Genomic DNA, 21366 nt, shown 5'->3' on the forward strand with positions numbered 1-21366 from the left:
TTAATTTAAATGTGTTTCTTGTCATCAAGAAATTATAAAGACAGCAATAAAAAAGTGAACAAAAAACTTGAACAAGTGGGCACTTTAAATAAGAACATATTTAGCAACCCAATAAACATATGAAAAGGCAAGCTGGGAATCGTGGCTCACGCCTGCAATTCCAGCACTTTTGGGAGGCTGAAGCGAGAGGACTGCTGGAGTCCAGGAGTTCGAGACCAGCCTGGGCAACATGGTGAGACTTCGTCTCCACAAAAAATTTAAAAATTAGCTGGGCACGGTGGTGCACATCTGTGGTCCCAACAACTAAGGAGGGTGAGGTAGGAGGATCACTTGAGCCCAGGAGGTAAAGGCTGCAGTGAGCTGCACCCCAGTCTGGGTGACACAGCAAGACCTTGTCTCAAAAAAATAAATAAATAAAATCTGCCAAATGGCCAAATCTGCATTCATATTCATACTTTGTTCTTTCAAGTAAAAATGGTGCTCGATGAAAAGAGTAGTTCCACTTACAAACTCACGACAATCACATAACTGCTTTTCCTTGAGACAACCATTGTACTTAAGTATGTAAAAGTACTTTATGTGACATTGCTATTTTATCACACAGAATATTAAAATGACATTTGCTCAAGAGCCAAGATTTAATAAAAATAATAATTGTTACTGTTTCACCAAGAACATATATATATATAAACTTGATGTGCTCCTTAGGTTTATCATCCCAAGAGCAGACACCACTAGTAGGGTACCCAGGTCTAAGTCCAAAGGACAGGCAAAGGTCATCTGCCTGCAGGTGGTATGGGTATCTATGCAGTGTCTGCAAGACCCCTTGTAGCACAGGGCAGAATTGGGATGGGAACAGATATGGAGTGGACCATGTCATCTCTGTCTATATTTAGGTCCCAGGCCCCACAAATGTTAGGGTTGGTCCTTCCTGGATAGATCTTACATAATACTAAGCTCAAACAATAAGGAGTATTCACACGTGCGCAAGCACACACACACATGCGCGCACACACACAATATATATTTATTTTTTCATTTACATTAAGTTCAAAAAGAGGCACAACTATAGTGTTAAGAATCCACACACTCCATAAAGGAAAGCAAACAAAGGTTATCACAAAAGTAAGGATACCGGTTACCAGTAGAAAGATATAGAGTTTGTGATCTGAATGGGACACGCGAGGGCTTCTGTGATGTTCGACTGTTCTATTTCTTTATCTGGATGGCAACTATGAGCATTCATTTATTAGTACACATTAAATAGTACATGCATGTCTGATCCATTTTTTAAAATTATGCTTTATTTCACTAAATATTTATTTAAACCTGAAAATGAAGTGCCTATTATCAACTTTTCATTTCCTTTAATCCACGTTCCCTACTCACAGTTCACGTCTCTCCCCCACTACTTGAAACCTTCACAATTATCACTATTTGAAACCTTGAGATATTAAAAATTACTTTCAGATATTAACAGAAACCACATGTAGTTGCAGCTCTCAAAATAAAATGGATTCTAGACTCAATAGGTCCGATGATTGGAGGAGAAACATGTTCAAGGATATTACTCTTATTCAATTTTACATTTAAAAAATGAAACTACTATTGAACTTAAAAGTCAGGTTGACACTGAATCATGTGAAGCCTGAAACATAAATGGAATAGATGTTTCACCACAGTATTTGGACAGAAACTCTTTGAAATAAAATCCCTGCCTAAGTTTCCACGTGGGGGTTAAAAAAAAAACAAGATAGAAAACAGGCCAGGCGTGGCACTGAGGCAGGCAGATCACTTGAGGTCAGAAGTTTGAGACTAGCCTGGCCAACATGATGAAACCCTGTCTCTACTAAAAATACAAAAATTAGCCAGGTGTGGTGGTGCGCACCTGTAATCCCAGCTACTTGGGAGGCTGAGGGAGGAGAATCTCTTGAAGCCAGGAGGTGGAAGTTGCAGTGAGTTGAGATCAGGCCACTGCACTCCAGCCAGGGCAACAGAGCAAGACCTTGTCTCAGAAAAAAAAGAAAGAAAGAAAGAAAACAATTATTTGAGAGCAAGGTCATGGCTGGTTTGCTTGCCATCCTATTCCGGGCACCCTGCACAGTCCTGGGCATATAGTAGCCACTCAACATTTATTAAACAGGTAAACAGGGAATGAAATGAATGTGATTGGTGAGAAAATCCAGGGACCCTAAAGTTCTCTCCACAAGGCAATCACACTTCCTAGATTCCTATGACACTGTAATAATGATGATACAGGAGTTAAGAAGAAATCACCTGGCCGGGCGCGGTGGCTCAAGCCTGTAATCCCAGCACTTTGGGAGGCCGAGATGGGCGGATCACGAGGTCAGGAGATCGAGACCATTCTGGCTAACACGGTGAAACCCCGTCTCTACTAAAAAATACAAAAAAAAAAAAGAAAAAACTAGCCAGGCGAGGTGGCGGGCGCCTGTAGTCCCAGCTACTCGGAGGCTGAGGCAGGAGAATGGCATAAACCCGGGAGGCGGAGCTTGCAGTGAGCTGAGAACCGGCCACTGCACTCCAGCCCGGGCGACAGAGCGAGACTCCGTTTCAAAAAAAAAAAAAAAGAAGAAGAAATCACCTGCAGATAGTGAGGGTACGAGAGTCCTCAGTACGGTTTTTGTTTTAATGAAAAGCAGACCCTTTCCAATGAAGAGCAGCCTGTAAAATAGAGCTGCAGACATAGATACCCACAGTTGTGTCAATCATGTTCAAGATGGTGGCTCCATCTTCCCTTCTCTTTGTCAGCCACCTGTACAGTAAGGAGCTGACAAGATGGCGCCAATCAACTGGAAAGCCCATTTGCATAAAAAGATTAGGGTGGGGCAACCAGACTTCCCAGTGCACTATGTAAACGTCATACCTCATCAAACCAATCTGTTAGCCCTGAGTAAATCAGACACTTCCTCCTCAAACCTGACTATAAAATCCAGCTCATCCGAAGCTGGATGGTCTTTTCCAGTCGAAGATCCCTCTCTCTCTACAGAGAGAGCTGTTTCTCTTTCTCTTCTGCCTATTAAACCTCCACTCTTAAACTTCTAGTGTGAGTCTTTGTCCTAAATTCTCCTGGCATGAAATGACGAACCCCAAGGTATATAACCGAGACAACGCAGTCACTTCAATATCTGGCCTGTGAAATCCTAGAACCCAATCTGGCACTCAGAGGAAAACAATACATCCACTATCTCCCCATTTATCACTGATGTATCTCGCAGACTGTATTTTCCATGAAATAGCCATACAATGTTTCCAGTCCCCCATGGTCTTCCAGAACCCTGACCTTCCTCATCAAGAAGTGGAGTGCTTTTTTCCTCCTTTTGAACTTGGACAGCCCTTTGTAACCATCATGACTGATAAGAGTAAGGCAGAAATAATACTGTGTGATTTACAGTTCCTGGCTGGTAACTCCCACAGCCCTTGTTACAGTCTTTTGTTATAATGCTGGGTGTGTTAGGTCTCAGGGGCAGGAAGCAGAATCTCTCTGACCTCCTGTCCTTCTTTCTGACTGTGAGTCTTAAGATCCTCTCCAAAGGCGCTGGGTGGCTCATGCCTGTTGTCCCAGCACTTTGGGAGGCAGAGGTGGAAGGCTCACTTGGGCCCAGGAATTCAATACCACCCAAGGCAACATAGCAAGACCCAATCTTATATTTTAAAAATAATGAAATAAAATAAAAAACCCTCTCCAGTGAGGGTCCTGCCTCACACCCCAGGGGAATGAATATTGACATTAAGCTTCCATAAAAACCCAAAAGAATGAGTTCAGTGAGCTTCCGGATAGTGGAATATATGGAGGTTCCTAGAGGGTGGCACACCCAGGGAGGGCATGGAAGCCCTGCACTCCGTCTCCCAATACCTCGCCCTACACATCGCTTCATCTGTACACTTTGCAATATCCTTTATAATAAACCACTAACCCTAAGTGTTTCCCTGAGTTTTGTGAGCCACTCCAGTAAATTAATCAAACCAGAAGAGGGGGTCATGGGAACTCCAACTTGACACCAGTCAGTCAGACATTCCAGAGGCCAGGACTTGTGACTGGTGTCTGGGCCGGGTTGGGGTGGTTCGGGTCTTGGGAAATGAGCCCCCAACCCACAGGATCTGGCGCTATTTCCAGGTGCATAATGTCAAAGGCATTTGGACCAGAGCGACTCCATCCTGATTAGGGGCTGGGTAAAACAAGGTTGAAACCTATTGGGCTGCATTCTCAGGAGGTTAGTATTCTAGGTCACAGGATGAGATAGGAGGTTGGCACAAGATACAGGTCACAAAGACCCCACTGATAAAACAGGATGTGGTAAAGAAGCTAGCCAAAACCTGCCAAATCCCATATGACAATGCAAGTGATCTCTGGCCATCCTCGCTGCTCATTATAAGCTAATTATGATGCATTAGCATGCTAACAGACACGCCTACCAGTGTAATGACAATTTACAGAGGCCATGGCAATGATGGGAAGTTAACCTACAAGGTCTAAAAAGGGGAGGAACCCTCAGTTCCAGGAATAGCCCATACCTTTTCTGGAAAATTTATGAATAATCTACCCCTTCTTTAGCAAATGATCAAGAAATAACCATTAAAATAGCCAAGCAGCCACCGTCACAGCTACTCTGTCTATGGAGTAGCCATTCTTTTTTTCCTTTACTTTCTTAATAAATTTTCTTTTACTTTATGGACTCGCCCTGAATTCTTTCTTGTGCAACATCCAGGAACCTTCTCTTGGGGTCTGGATTGGGACCCTGTTCCTGTAACAACAGTGTGGGAATTGAATTGGAGGACACCCAGCTGGGGTTCACTGCTCGGTGGTGGGGAGAAATCCCCACATCTTTGGTCGCAGAAGTCTCCTATGTTGACTACTGTTGTGGTGGTGTGAGAGTAGAGGGAAAACTCCGTTGGACCATTTTTCCTGAAAGAGTCATTTTGAGGCTAGAGCGTAAACAGCAATAGAGCTTCCATCTGGGCTCAGTCAGCTGAGACATATGGATTTTGGGCCCTAGGTCAGCACATAAGAAGGCTGCCTACTCTGTGACCACCATGCTGAGGAGACCACATGGAGAACAAATAATGCCGGAAGAGCCTTCAACTCCTTGAGTTTTGCAGCCCAGATGGCAATGAAAGTGACCTCTGGTCATCCTCACTGTTCATTATACACAAATTATGAAGCATTAGCATGCTAAGAGACACTATCACCGGTGCTATATGAGTTAGGAAGCCTGTGAGCTGACTCTAACCCCAGCCAGTGACAGCAACCATGTGACAGACCCCAAGCCAAAACCACTTAGCCATCCTGGTCAACCCCAGAAACATGAAAAATAATTTAAAAATGATGCTTGTAATTTTAAGCTATTAATTTTGTTACATGGTGGTAACTACGTAATATACAATCCAGTTATTAATACAAAACATTTATTATACTTGTAAGCAGAAGACTAATAATAAAAGATTTTGGTTTTTAACAAAAGATAACAGTAATTTGAGAGTTTTTTTTAAAACTACCCTAATTCCAAAAATCTAAATTGGCAAAACTAATCAAAGTAGAATGAATTCCAACTCATCTAAACAGATGGCCAAAGAGGAGGGTTTTTTTTGTTTGTTTGTTTGTTTGTTTTAACAGAGTCAGAGTCTCACCATGTTGCAGCCCAGTAGGTCTCAGCCATTTTTTACCCAGCCCCTATTCAGGATGGAGGCCCTCTGGTTTGAACAACTCTGACATTATCTACGTGGAAATAGCACCAGATCTAGTGCATCGAGGGCTCATTTCCCAAGAACCCCGTCTCCCCGAAACTGCTGAAGTTGCAGGTATGAACCACCCCACCCAGTCTTCAAAGAGTTTTCAAAAACCAGTGACCACCAAAATCTTTTTTAACTTCCAGAAATGACATTAAATCACTTCTCATTTACTTCCCATAGGCCAGCAATTCCCAAAATGTGGTTCCTGGAGCGACAAAATTAACGTGACCTGAAAACGTGTTAGAAATGAGAAACTCTGGAGGTGTAGCCAGGTGATTCTGATGCATATTAAGTGTGAGAACCAGTGACTTGGGCTTGGGCATATTCTTTCTTTCAAATTTAAAACCACATCGCCAGGTGCAGTGGCTCATGGCTGTAATCCCAGCACTTGAAGAAGCCAAGGCAAGAGGACCGCTTGAGCCCAGGAGTTTGAGACCAGTCTGGGCAACACAGCAAAACCCAGTCTCAACAAAATATATAAAAATTAGCCAGAGATGGTGACATGTGTCTGTGGTCCCAGCTACTCAGGAGGCTGAGGTAGAAGGATTGCTTGAGCCCAAGAGGTTGAGGCTGCAGTGAGCCATGATTGTGCCACTGCACTCCAGCCTGGGTGACAGAGGGAGGGAGGGAGGGAGGGAGGGAGGGAGGGAGGAAGGAAGGAAGAAAGAAATGCACTTTATTTCACTTGTTCTTTATTATACCTTATGACATGGTGAAGGCTTATGGGAAATAATGAAAGAACTCATTCAAATTGACCTAAGAGGAAGAGATGGGAACAGAAACTTAGATTCCTAAATTCAACATTTTGTGGATATATATGGACTGTGAATACCTTTCAAAATTATATGAATTTATAATTTTGAAGGAGTTAACTGCAAAAGCATCCTAGTAATTTTGGTGTATACATTTAGGGGTTATATAACAGAAAGAAGCTTCTCATTGGAACCTCAGCTCCACCCTTAATGCTGTGTAATATTAGTCAGGAAGCAACTCTTCTGAGCCTCCTTTTATAATGGATGAGACCACTGCTTCAAGGGTTAATTATTATTGCTAACAACTGGGCTCTCACTATGTGCCAGACATGACTGTACGTTCTTAAATTACTTTATTTTATACTTATGAGATCACTATAAGATAGGTATTATAACTACCCCAATTTTATAGATAAAGAAATTAAAGCACGAATGATTAAATTCCCCAAGTCATAAAGGTTCCTGCGGAGCAACTGAGACTGAATTTGAGCCCAAGAAGTCTGACTTTCAGAATCTGAATGCTTAATCACATGCCTTCTCACTGAAGGTAATTAAATGAGATGATTCTATACGGAACATAATACAGAATGTATTACAGGAATTCAATAAACAAAAGTCATTATTTTATCATTTTGTCTATTAATATTTTACTGTTACCATATTTTAACACTTAATAGGAAGACTATTATTATTTCCAGCACCCCTATTATTCTGGGAAAGATGTCCAAATCATTGAAAAGTAAAATACAATGAGAATCAAGACAATGGGAAGTATACTGTGCATCTGATTAACTGTGTGTCCTGAAAAGGACCAGGGAAAGAATTCTCTAAACATTTTATGCTTATAATTATTTCAATTCATGCCTGAAGGAGGACATTTAATTACATGTTCCTTAACATGCATAACTAGACATTATTGCTGGTCATGAAAACATGGAGTGAACATTAAAATCTAATCATAATATTGTTCTCAATGACTCTTTCTCAATTATTAGAAGATCTAAGAAGAGAGGTGACTTATTAAAATATCAACAGTGCTGGCTTTTTAATTGCCAATTTTCCCACCAGTTGTCCTTTCTGTTTGCTCTAAATAATTTTTTATTGACATCACAGAAAATACAAGATTATCTGAAAAATTAGCTGCTAAGATTTATCTTCAATCCAACTGTCTACAGGAAAATTTTTAAAGACATTTTCGGTTTTCTCTGGTAAATATGATAAAGCCCACACTGCCCAAGAGCTATTTTAGCAGGAGAAGCTATTTAGTACCCACAGTGAAGTGCAAGCATGTCACTCTCTTTAATTCCCATGTACTTACTTCCACTGCATAGTGCAAAGCCGATGAGCCAGGGTGCAACGACAGGTTCTGAAGAGGCTTGATATGAGGTTTCTCCCATCCAAACTCTGAGGACCACTCTACCACCAGCATGTGATCCGTGAACACAGTTCCAAAAACCAGATTATTGGGGTCTGGTTTTTCCTTTAAAATGGTAGCTGGTGTGACTATTAGGTCTTTAGCCTGAGGAAGAAAAATCATCACTATTTAAAGAAAAGTTACTGAGCATTCGCTGGCTAGATGACACAGAGGGCAAAAAGGGAAATCAATTGACTTTTAAATGTTGGCAGCTAACACAGAAATTTAACACTCTGAGCTGAACAAATCATGCCTGCATTCAGAATTCGGCTAGTTATTCATAATCTCTGCAATGTACACTGCCTCATAGAATATCAGAACCAAATTCCAGTGATACATAGAAGAGGGACAAAATAGCAGATTGGGTAAGATGATACAAAAAAAGAATACAACCCTTTTTCACTCTCATCATAGGACTCATGTTGAGTATTTGGAAAAGAAGAAAGAGATGTTTTCCCTAATAAAAAATGGCAACACTCACAATGATTTGTTAAACTAAAATGAGTGTCATTAAAGTACTGAACTGCTACTTAGCAATGGTTACACTCCAACTGCCCCAAAGAATTGTTGGCATAAGCCTTCAAAATCCTCTGGGTGCACTGGAGAAGAAATGAGCGAAGTGAAGCAAATGTTTTCCTCTTTGAAAACAGGAAAGTTGAGAATGAACAGTAAGATAGAAATCCTCTGTTCTGTGTGGAGGAAACAGTGAACAAAGGAACTCTTATTTAAACAAAGATAAATCAGAGTAATAGGAAACAACTCCCCACAAGCAGCATCTCACCAGCTCCCCACACAGCCAGTTTGCCCATTGCAAATGGCCAAACATTAAGTATACAAATTGCATGCGATACCACCACCAACTTTATAGCAGCTGTGGAATGCTGACAAAAACACAGGAGACCAGCACTTCGGGAAGCCGAGGCACGCGGATCACAAGCTCAGGAGATTGAGACCATCCTGGCTAACACGGTGAAACCCTGTCTCTACTAAAAATACAAGAAATTAGCCAGGCGTGGTGGTATGCACCTGTAGTTCCAGCTACTTGGGAGGCTGAGGCAGGAGAATCGCTTGAACCCGGGATGTGGAGGTTGCAGTGAGTCAAGATCGCGCCACTGCATTCCCGTCTGGGTGACAGAGCAAGACTCCGTCTAAAAAAAAAAAAAAAAGAAAGAAAGAAAGAAAAGAAAAGAAAAAAGAAAAAAAAGAAACACAAGGGAAGGAACTTTTTGATCAGTTAAAAAAAAAAACAGGGGCAAGTTCAACCTGCAACAAGTTGTGATGGGATGTCAAACTCCATCTCTTTGAATATACAAAAATAGTCATTTCCCTCCCAAATTAAATACAGACCTTCACTTTACATCATCAGCTCTTATCATTATTTTAAAATGATCTAATTCTGTTTAATTCACTGCCTTGCAGCTACCTGAGTCATTTGATATATTATGAATGATAGTAAATTATATTTTTAGAATAGGATTCAGGCTGGAAACATTCTAAAACAACCAGAAAGCTCATATTACAATGACGCAAAAGGTATTAAGGATAGAATATTACTGTACTGTTCAAGCTAGTCTACTAATGCTACTTTGTAATATGCCAATAAAATTTTCAATAGTTTCAATAAAAACTTTTCAAAAAAAGTTTCAATAAAAAATTGACTTTGTTCTACCATTATTATTACCATTGTGTATTTTTTTTAGAGACAGGGACTCACTATGTTGCCCATGCTGGTCTTGAACTCCTGCGCTCAAGCAATCCGCCTGCCATGAACTCCCAAAGGGCTAAGATTACAGGCGTGAGCCACTGTGCCCAGCCTGTTTTACCACTATTAAATTCAAGTAAAAATATTAAGATTCTTCACTGAGTATAATAAGTTTACTTAAAGAAATATATTCCAGCTAAATTATTTTTATCTTTGAATCCCTTTTCTCTCCCGTTATCCTCTGGACTAGGTAGGGGGTCAGGCAGACTTTACTTGCAGATCAAATGCAACCAGCTGGCCTGTTTGGGAATTAAAATGTTATTAGAACATAGTCATACCATTCTTGTATCTTCAATGGCGGCACAGCCAACTAGTTGTAACAGAAACCTGATGGCCCTCAAGCCTAAAATATTTATCATCTAGCCATTTAAGAAAGTTTAGCAGGCCAGGCGCAGTGGCTCACCCTGTAAATCCAACACTTTGGGAGGCCGAGGCGGGTGGATCACCAAAGGTCAGGAGTTCAAGATCAGCCTGGCAAACACAGCGAAACCCTGTCTCTACTAAACATACAAAAATCAGCTGGGTGTGTGGTGGGCGCTTGTAATCCCAGCTACTTGGGAGGCTGAGGCAGGAGAATTGCTTGAACCTGGCAGGCAGAGGTTGCAGTCAGCAGAGACGCGCCAATGCACTCCAGTGTGGGCAATAAGAGTGAAACTCCATCTCAAAAAAAAAAGAAAGAAAGTTTAGCGACCCCGATTCTGGACTATTCAGACAAGAAGTCTGGCTAGAGTATTCACAGTTGAATTCCAAAGCTAACACAGTGCCTACCACACAGAATAGCAAAGGATTTCTTAAATACTGAAGATGTCTGCCTGCTTTCAGATACACGCACAGAAGATGTCCAGGATTTAAAGAGAGTGAAATTCTAACACAAATTTTTTATTACATGAATAGTTTCACAGTATTCTTGGGCAATAAACATCTGATTTGCCATAGTTAGCTTTCATCAGTGAATAGGGAGGACCCTGGGCTAAGAAACATTTGGAGCCATATCAATACAGTAAGACAAACTTAATGCAAATTTTCTTCTACTAAGACTACTAAGACTACTTAAAATACCCACAGGACCGACAATAATGCACTATTCCAGAGAGATCAAATTACTGGCAAAGCAGTGATAGAATAAGATCATTTTTAACCTCAAATAAGTGTTCTTATAATTAGAACTTCATAATATCAGTTAAATTTCTGACAATTAAAGATAAATTATTACATTACTAGGTATGAGTTATATTTCAGTAAACTGCTACATTCTTTCATAAGACACATTATTTCTTAATGATATGAATAGCAACCTCTAACTTTCTGATTTGTACCTAAGCATGGCCCTATATCCAGTTTTGTTTTGTTTCGTTTTGTTTTTTTCTTTTAGACGGAGTCTCACTCTGTCACCCAGGCTGGAGGGCAGTGATGTGATCTGGACTCACGGCAACCTCTGCCTCCCAGGTTTAAGTGAGTGTCCTGCTTCAGCCTCCCAAGTAGCTGGGACTACAGGCATATGCCACCACACTCCGCTAATTTTTGTATTTTGGGTAGAGACGGGGTTTCACCATGTTGGCCAGGCTGGTCTCAAACTCCTGACCTCAGGTGATCCACCCATCTTGGCTTCCAAAAGTGCTGGGATTACAGGTGTGAGCTACCGCGCCCAGCCTATATCCAGTTTTTCAAAGTAATATACAATTAGGTGGCTTCAAAATCTCATCATGAACTTCCCTCTATTTGAAAAAAAATTTTCTGCAACTCTGGAAACTAAAAATAACAACTTTTAACCCGAGCTCAAAGAGAAATTACCTAGGAATACTAAATTACTAGGTGATAGAGTCGAATAAAGTTCAAACGTAAACAAGCAATATTAGCTGAAGATGTGCGACTCATTTGGGGCAGATATGAAATGTAGTTTTAAGGGAACGATTCCTTTCCTAAAGGAAACAAATTTTATAAACAATTTTTATCCGTGTTCTTTAAAAACTATTTTCTTTTTCTAGATTTCCTTTCCAAAGATACATAAAAATATTTTGTCAAATGATACTTTCTTCTGCATAATTAATCTGTCTCTTTCCCATGCTCCACATTCCCTGATGACATCGAAGTCAGGATGTTTCACATCATATGTTTGTGGAAGAATCTGGAATGCCACAATAACTGATTGTGAAATGGCAAGAAATAAGGACAAAAACAGGGCATATAAAAAACAACTTCCTAATTCAAAGTTTGCAGTTGGGTAATCATTTGTTCTGAAATAGGGAGGCTCAGGACAGGGAAGTGTAAATTTGTTGAAAGCACCTGAGAACTGTTTCAGCCAGGGTTCAGTCAACACTTTTTTTTTTTTTTTTCTCTGTTGCCCAGGCTGGAGTACAGTGGTGCAATCTCAGCTCACTGCAACCTCCACCTCCCTGGTTCAAGCAATTCTCATGCCTCTGCCTCCCAAGTAGCTGGAATTACAGGCACGTGTCACCACACCTGGCTAATTTTTGTAGTTTTAGTAGAGACGGGGTTTCACCATGTTGGCCAGATTGGTCTCAAACTCCTGACCTCAAATGATCCACCCTCCTCAGCCTCCCAAAGTGCTGGGATTACAGGGGTGAGTCACCACGCCCGGCCTGTCAACACCTTTTGCTCACCGTCGTATAGCACATTTGCTCTTCTCTTCATTGGCCACACTTTTCAAAAATCAAGTCTGCATTACAACTGTATCAGACATTTAATAACTTTATTCTAGGTTCCTATGCATTATTCTTACTCCATTTGGAAAGCCTTAAAGCCTTAGGCACCATGCTCATCTTTTAAAGATATTCTTTTAAAATCTAATAAAGATGAAGAGAACTACAGATTTGCAGTGTTGCATTCTGTGGAGATATGTGAAGCTGAAGGAACTGGAAGAAATAGATGGCTGACCTCTTTCAAAGGAGGAGGATCCTAGAGTCCACAGAAAGATTTGCCAGGATGTGTAACAACGTATCCCATTGCTAGGCCCTGCTGCAAACCTGCATCCTCATTGTAATATAACTGCATCATAATTGGGGAGGGGAGAAGCAATATGAAAACTACTCAAGAGAGAACCAAAAGGCAATATGAAATGTTATAAATGATGTAGATTAACAGAAAGGTAGAAAAATCTGTCAAAAGCAACCACAGTTAGAATGGCTATTATTAGAAAGACAAAAAATAGCAGATGCTGATGAGGACGCAGAGAAAAGAGAACTCTTATACACTGTTGGTAAGAATGTAAATCAGTATATCTACTATGGAAAACGGTATGAAGTTTTCCAAAAAAAAAAAAAAAAACTAAAAGTAGAATGACCATATGAACCAACAATCCTACTACTGGACATTTTCCAAAGGAAAGGAAATCAGTATACCAAAGGGATATCTGCACTCCCATGTTTATTACAGCACTATTCACAATAGTCAAGATGTGGAATCAACTTAAGTGTCCGTCAACGAACAAATAAAATGTGGTGCATATACACAATGGAATACTATTCAGCCATTTAAAAAAGAGTAAAATTGTGTCATTTGTAGCAATGTGGATGGAACTGGAAGTCATTATGGTAAGTAAAATAAGCCAAACACTGGAAAAAAAAAAAAAAAAAAAACAGAAAAACAAATATTGCATGTTCTCACTCATATGTGAGAAGTAAAAAAAAGTTGATCTCATAGAGGTAGAGAGTATTAATAGAATGATAGATATCAGAAGATGGCGGGGTGGGGAGGGTGTAGGTGGAGGGAGAGAGGTTGGTCAGTGAGTACAAACATGCAGTTAGACACAAGCAATAAATTCTACTGTTCACAGCAGAGTAGGGTGATTACAGTTAACAACAATGTAGGCTCTCTCTCTATATGTATATATGTGTGTGTGTGTGTGTGTGTGTGTGTGTGTGTGTGTGTGTATTTTTTTTTTTTTTTTTCAGACAGAGTCTTGTTCTGTCACCTAGGTTGGAGTGCAGTGGCGTGATCTTGGTTCACTGCAACCTCTGCCTCCCAGACTCAAGCGATTCTCCTGCCTCAGCCTCCTGAGTAGCTGGGATGACAGATGCGCACCACCGCACCTGGCTAATTTTGCATTTTTAGTAGAGACGGGGTTTTGCCATGTTAGTCAGGCTGGTCTGAAACTCCTGACATCAAGTGATCCACCCGCCTTGGCCTCCCAAAGTGCTGGTATTACAGGGGTGTGCCACAGTGCCTGGCTTTACGTATTTTTAAATAGCTGGAAGAGAGAACTTGAAATGTTACCAACACATAGGAATGCTAAATACTCAAGGTGATGGACACCACAAAGACCCTGACTTGATCATTACACAGTGTATGCATATAACAAACTATCACAGGCAGCCCATAAATATGTACACATATTATGTATCAATCAAAAAAAAGAGAAAAGTATATCAAAAACCAAGATGGTCTATAAAATCTACCATTTTTCTTCCCTAAATTATCACTATCATTTTTACACATGCCTTATTACATATGTGCTGTGAATACATCCACCATGACTCATGTTTTGATGTGTAAATACATGAGTGTCAACAGGCAATTCCCCTAACTAAAACCTAATATACAGAAATCTAAATTAACAAATAAAAACATTATTTATGGCCAAGCCTGGTGGCTTATGCCTGTAACCCAGCATTTTGGGAGGCTGAGGTGGAAAGACTGTGTAAGCCCAGGAGTTGGAGACCAGTCTGGGCAACACAGGGAGATCTCATCTCTACAAAAAATGACAAAATTAGTTGGGCCTGCTGGCATGCAAGCCTATAGTCTCAGGTACTTGAGAGGCTAGGAGGATCACTTGAGTCTGAGAGATCAAGGCCGAAAGCGATCCCTAATTCATGGTGCCACTGCACTCCAGTCTGGGCAACAGAACAAGACTCTGTCTCAAAAAAAAAAGAAAAAGAAAGAAAACGATTATTTACATTTGAGTTGATATTTTTCTTTGCAAAGAATTCTTCAGGCGGGGCTTGGTGGCTCATGCCTGTAATCCCAGCACTTTGGGAGGTTGAGGCAGATGGATTGCATGAGGCCAGGAGTTCGAGACCAGCCTGGCTAACATGGTAAAACCCCATCTCTACTAAAAATATAAAATTAGCCAGGTGTGATGGCATATGCCTGTAATCTCAGCTACTCAGGAGGCTGAGGCAGGAGAATCACTTGAATCTGGGAGGCAGAGATTGCAGTGAGCCGAGATTGCGCCACTGCACTCCAGCCTGGGTGACAGAGTGAGACCCTGTCTCAAAAAAACAGAAAAGAAATTGCAATATTCTAATTTTGCTTTTTAAAATATCCTTGCTAAGATGACAGCAAGAGAAGAAAAAAAGAAAAATAAAATAAAAATTCCTTGCAAGTAGAGACCTAATCTTGAATTCACTTTTGGATGTCCAATGCATGGCACAGTCTCTAGCACACTGTGAGAGAGCTGAATGTGTGAGAAATTGATGAGTCAAGTTTCCTTCCCTCTCTGAACCGCCAGGATGTGAGATCATTAGGACACTCTGTGCTATGGATGACAATTGACAGTGACTCAAACAGGCAGAAGAGCAGCACTAGGCATAAAAAGAAGTTAAAACCTCCACGAGGAGGGAGGATAGGAGATAATGACTCATAGAAAAAATAATATATCTTACATTGTACAATTTTCAATGTGCTTTATTGTTTCTCACTATTTGAAGTATGAGCTATTTACTATATAAACCCCACAATTCAGATAGAAAAGAAGAAAATGCAACACTTTCGCTGTAGAGTGTTATGTGCTGCTGAAAGAGAAAAATCACAGTTTAACTTTTTCTACCAGTAGAGTGAAGGGATGTACTTAGTATGGAATCAGATAAACATCTAGGTTAATATTTACGAATTGACTATTTTTCAAGAAAAATGTATGACTTAAAATAAAATCAGCAATCAGCTGTTAGATAATTTTTGTTGTGATGAATGTACTGTCACTCTCTAAATGGCTTTTCTTCCTCTAAGAGAGGAATTTTAAATGTCTGACAACACAACCTAGAAACTGGGTAACCCACACAGTGAAAATTTCCCCAAATCTCAACAAGAAATGGATTTATTCAGTTGAATGTTGCTTTAGACACTTAGCCCCTAGCAAGCAACTTACCTTAAAAGTCCCCACCACCTCTTTTGATCCTCCTTCTCCGGTACCTTCTCTGATGCTTGCTTCTGCGGAGCATCCGTTACTGCAATCCTGAAAGAAGAATCAAACCCCCATTAAGTAAATGCAGGTCGGTGAGCGGGGCCCGGGGTAACCTACATGACACTCACCATGATACCGTGCGCTTCTCTCCAGGACCCAGGCAAACACAAAAAGGAGGCTCAAACAACCAAGCACCCAGGCCCGAACCTCCAACAAGCGCGTCTTGGGAGTGCTGCCCTGCACTTCCCACCCTGTCGGGGTCGCGGCGGTTTTTGTCCTCCTCCGCCGGCTCAGGGAAGACTGGTTACATTCCAGGTCAGCCCTACAGAGCCAGGGTTCGCCGGCAAAGAACAAAAAAACAATTGTCTCCCTTATATCCGAGCAAATAGTCTAGACTGGGGTGTTAAGCCATTTATAGAAAAATCTCCAGGGCGCGCTCAGCCTCGTGGTCTTGTCAATCACAGACGCACAATAGCAAGCCTGCAAAGGGGAAGGGGACTGGCGTGAACCATTTTCTCCACCAGCAGGGTCCTCCGATGCTGCAGCACCCACCCCATACCTCAAACCTCATGGTATTAGGGGGTATTTAAAAGATGAAGACACAGGGAAGCGGGACTAATTGGGAAAACCTGCAAACATTTGTTTTAATGCCCAATCTGCTAAATAACTACGGGGGTGGGGGTGGGGAAGAAAGCGATCCAAGGAGGCAGAAGGCTGCGGTCAAAATATTTTGGGGTGGCAAAGGCACGTAGGATGTGGCTGTGTGGCAGCCCAGAGATTCAGCTCCCGCCTCCTCCCTCAGAGCGAGTCCATGGCTACCCTCACGTCTCCCGTGGCGGTCCTCGCAGCACTCCGGAGGGGGTCACCCATGAGGGTATTAGACCTGGACAGCGGGAACCTCGCCGAGGCGGAGATTGCAGGCTGGGACTCCAGATTTCGGGAAGGGATGGGGGGAAAAGGAGACGCCTCGCTGCAGGCGGAATGGAGGGCGAGGCGAAGGAGGATGGTGCAGGAAACGGCGACAAGGCGCCCGGCCAGGCCCGCGAGCTACCGAGACTCAGGTTCCAATCCTCCCCCCTTCCTCAAACGCCCGGGTTCCAGGTACCTGGTGGGCAAGGGCCGCAGCAGAGCGAAGCGGGCTGGCCATGTAGAGGCTGCGGGGACGCGGGGCTGCAGAGAGCGGCGGTGGCACGGAGCGCGCGGCTGGACGCGAAAGCGGGTGGTGTGGCCAAGCCCCGGCGCACCGCCCGTAGGGCGCTGGGTACCACGACCCGGGGCCGTGCGCCAGGACCAGGCGCAGGGTACGACGCAACCCCTCCAGCATCCCTTAGGGAGGAGCCTCCAACCGTCTGGTCCCAGTCTGTCTGCAGTCGCGAAAACCGAAGCGGTTGTCCCTGTCACCCGGGTCGCTTTAGGTGGCCCGAGACTGCGCGCCGCGAACGAGCGCCTTTCCAAGCGCAGGTACTTCGCGGGCATCCTTGTTTATTAAACAACCTCTAGGTGAATGGCCGGGAAGTGCCCCTCGGTCAAGGTTAAGGAAACCTCGGAGAAACTACATTAGGGCAGCTTTTCCATAGACTCCAAATCCAACTGACAAAAAGCAGTTTGTGCCCTCGAGAGTTTGCGGGCGGGGATTGACATTTGTGCGTCTGCTCATGTCTGCCACCGACCCCTATGTGCAAACTGAAGGGGGAGAACGTGAATCCAGTTTTTAGATTTCCCTGCGCCACCTACCCAAACCGAGTTTGTAATTCGGGGTGTCACGGGGCTACCAGGCTCCCATTCTCTAAGCGCCGTTTCTGCCCAAAGATCTCAATGCCTTTCATCGTTTTCAGGCAAAGCAGACCATCAAGAGCTCCAATCATACTGTTTTCACAGTTTTCCGACGTAGACTCGTGATCTCAATATAAAGAGGCCTGGAAAAGTGATGTTAGAAATACTACTTGGTTTAAAAAGGGAAAGGAGGATTGGAATAGCTATTGTCTTATATGCAGTGTTCTCCTGGGGCAACGTCAGCCTGAATTATGAGCCTTCCTGGTTTTTAAATTAATAGGAAGTGGTAACCCGGGCTGACTTGATCTTGGAAAGAGGGGGAGGGCAGTTTATTCTGGGTGAAAGCGGTTAAATCCGGTCTGGTTTCTGAAATGGTTTCATACAGCACTACTGATAATACACTGTAACTCTAATCTTATCAACTCAGAAAACCTACACTTTTCCTCTCCTTTATACAAGGCACAAAAAGGCCTCTTACGCAGGGGTGAGGTCCCAAGCTCCAAAGACCACAGAGTCCAGGCAGGTCACTTGCCCCATAGAGTGGTGAGTGTCCCTGCAAGTCCAGGGTCGCTTATAAAATACGTTTTGTCGTTGTTGTTCTGAGACTGAGTCCACTTTGTTGCCCAGGCTGGAGTGCAGAGGCCGGATCTCGGCTTACTGCAACTGTCTGCCTCCCTGCTTCAAGCAATTCTCCCACCTAAGCCTCCCGAGTAGCTGGGACTACCAGCACGCGTCACCACGCTGGGCTAATTTTTGTATTTTTTGTAGAGACCGTGTTTTGCTATGTTGCCCAGGCTGGTCTCGAGCTCCTGGACTCAAGCCACCCACCCATCTCAGCCTCCCAAAGTGCCAGGATTATAGGCGTGAGCCACTGCGCCCAGCTCCATCTGTATTAACTGCTTCTATTTCCTTCCTATGAAGGGCTTCTGTCCAATTATTCCACCTAAATAAGGTCTCTAATAGCCTTCATTTTGTTTCTGCCAATGGTTTTGCTTCTTGTGCATTTTCATGGCTGCACCTATGTGCTGATGACTCCCAAATATATTTTTTCAGTCCAACTGTCTCCTGAGCAGTAGGTACTTGCTACTCAAAAATCTGTCTAAACTATAAACGGTGTATCTCTTCACCATGTTGGAAGCACTGGGCTAGTTGCTGAGGAAGGATTGAGAGCATACCATCAGACCCCCAGCCAGACAGAAAAGTGTTAATTGTGTTAGAAAGCACTAAGGAATTCCACAGACAGATGTAAAATTATAACAAATGCTGCCTGTGCTCCAACAGCCTCTAATAATGGATTGTACTGACTCAGAAAGGCCTGGAAAGGCTTTCAGCAAGTGATCCTTGAGCAGAAATCTGAAAGAGTAAAGAAATTTACTAAAGGAAGAAGGGATGAAGAGCACCTGGTATGAAAGTGAGTTCCAGGACAAAAGAACTTCTCCAAGGAGGGCTGGAACAAAGGACCAAAAGAGAGCCTGGGGCTGCCTTGGGCAGAAGAGGATAGAGCTTGGGCTAGTGAGTAGCCAAAGGGCCAGTCAAGTAGTGCCTTGGGGAGAGCTATAAGAATAATTTTAAAAAGCAAAAGTAAGGTAAAAGCCTGACTGTCATACAGGTATAAAATAAACTAAATTATAGAGTTTACTTAAATCATTTAATGAAGTTACCAGGCAGATATAAAAACTGGTTCAAAGAACAGGCATGTTTATAGGTCAGAAATGCTGAAATGAATATGCAAATGAAATTGGCTTCTTCCACAGTAGGGGAGAGAAGTTAACTGAACCCTGACCTTCAGAATTTACTTGCATGGCTACATGCAATAATTATTTTGCATTTCTATCAGTTATCTGTAAAATAACTCAAAACAATGAAACTATGTAAGACCCAATGAAAGGGCCCATGGAATCAGAATCAGATAACCTTAAAGGTTTGCTCTAAACAATTCAGTTTTCCACTGAAGTACAAATTTTTCCCTACAGTAGGGTAATATAATTTCTTCATTCAAGAAGTGCTATTAGTCAGCAACAGCTGGAATAAACCAGACATAGTAGTCACTGTACTTACTAGTTACCTTAAGAAGCTATAGCTTTAGCAATTTTCAATGTAGCTTAACTTAGGGGCAAGAGAAACCATTGAAAGGTTAAGGATTAGGTGGAGTATGCGGGAGTGGTGACAGAATTGAAGGTATTGGCTGCAGTTTGGAGATTGGAAGAAGGTCTGGGTGGTGAGGAATGGATTTGGATGAAGCTATTACAGAATCCGTATACGAGATGATCCTTTTAGTAAGTTGGACTTGGCTGGTGGTTGGCAATAGAAGTGGAGAGAAACAGCCAGATTTCAGCAAGAATGGAGGTAAGGTGGCAGCCTGGGCAACAACCCTGTCTCTGGTAAAAGTACAAAAATTAGCCGGGTGTGGTGGTGTGTGCCTGTAGTCCCAGCTACTCATGGGATTAAGGTGAGAGGATTACCTGAACTTCGTGAGGTTGAGGCTGCAGTGGGCCAGGATCACACCACTGCACTCGCCTGGGTCTCAAAAAAAAAAAAAAAAAAGAAAGAAAGAAAGTAAGAAAAAGAAAAATGGATGATATAAGGTGGGACAAGGATGAGAGAAATACTAAGGAGGCCTTCTTGGATCTGACTTGCTCATCTGTTTGGTGATATTCACTAAGACAAAAGGAATGTTGAAAGAGAATGTGGTTCGAGAGGATAAGGAGAAGTCTGGTTTGGGTCCCATGAGTTCTTAAGTGTCTCCAAGACTGGCTATGAGAGATCTGCCTATCTGAAGCTCAGGGAAGAGGTCTAGATTACAGGTATTATTAAATCATTGGCATAGAGGTGGTAACTGAAGCTATGGGTGCGAATGAGAATCTCTGTATGTCAGTTTTCTCCTCTGTAAAATGAGACAATAGCAACACTTCATGTTTGTCAACTGGGATAGATGAGCCATTTCAAAATAATGAAACCTATGTATATTACTTAGAACCATGCCTGATGTCAGCCATGGATAGGTAAAAGAATGGGCATGGCTCTGTCATTAAACTGTATTTGAAAAACAGGGGACAGAGCAAATGTAGTCTGTAGGCTGTAGGTTGCTTACTCCTGCTCTATGTAGTTGCTCTAGTAGAAGCATAGGGGTTGTCCCTCAAATGCATCCAACTGATGATCACCAATGTCTATCCATTCTTGCTCCAAATAAGTTGCCATTTCTCCAACCACATTATCCCCGTTCTAGTACCAAACAGCTTCCAAGTAGCTCCTCTGACTCCAGCCTTGCTTCTCTTTAAGCCATTCTTAGCATGACAACCCCTGAAAATGTCTCAAAATGCAAATCTGAAGACATCTCCTCTTGGTCAAAAAACCTTCAAAATCACCCATTTGACAAAATAATTGGCAAGCTCCCCACCCATCCCAGATTCTGCCTTCTGCCTCTGACTCCCCAGCTCAACTTTTGCTACGCTCTTTCTCTCTCTCCCCCACCAAACATTTAATTTGTTTCAGTCCTTTCGGACATCAGGCCTTCTCATAGATACCCAAATACCTGTAACATTCCCCTGCCTTTCCCAGACAGAACAAGGCACTGTCATCCTTCTTTGCTCAGTTCCTGTGCCATGTCCTTGGCAGGAATATCTCTGAACCCTGTCTAGGCTACAGTGCCTCCCTCTGCTGTTTATTTGCATGCAATGCTTGCCATTTCAAAATAATGGTAATATTTTATTCTAATCATTTGATTAACGCTCTTCTAATTTTATGACGGGAAATTCATGTCTGTCAGGCCTCTGAGCCC

The 21366-nt window shown here is 42.4% G+C and overlaps 1 protein-coding gene across 3 annotated transcripts in view; it reads right to left on the reverse strand.

Annotated features, from left to right (window-relative positions):
- BCAT1 (branched chain amino acid transaminase 1) overlaps positions 1 to 21366 on the reverse strand; it is a 137469-nt gene that overhangs the window by 74494 nt on the left and 41609 nt on the right. For 2 of the 3 annotated variants that reach the window (XR_004059618.1, XM_030939161.1), the window contains exons 1-3: positions 16921 to 17044; positions 15780 to 15866; positions 7819 to 8019 (exon numbers count right to left, since the gene is read on the reverse strand). Coding sequence is in view for 2 of the 3 variants with exons in the window: in XM_030939161.1 (XP_030795021.1) it covers positions 7819 to 8019; positions 15780 to 15866; positions 16921 to 16962 (330 nt within the window). In the remaining variant the exon portion in view is untranslated. Of the gene's footprint in view, positions 1 to 7818; positions 8020 to 15779; positions 15867 to 16920; positions 17045 to 21366 lie in introns of those variants that run through there. The other variant, XM_010375452.2, reaches the window with a different exon arrangement.

This window comes from Rhinopithecus roxellana, chromosome 10, assembly GCF_007565055.1.
Source record: "Rhinopithecus roxellana isolate Shanxi Qingling chromosome 10, ASM756505v1, whole genome shotgun sequence".
Classification (NCBI taxonomy): Eukaryota; Metazoa; Chordata; class Mammalia; order Primates; family Cercopithecidae; genus Rhinopithecus; species Rhinopithecus roxellana.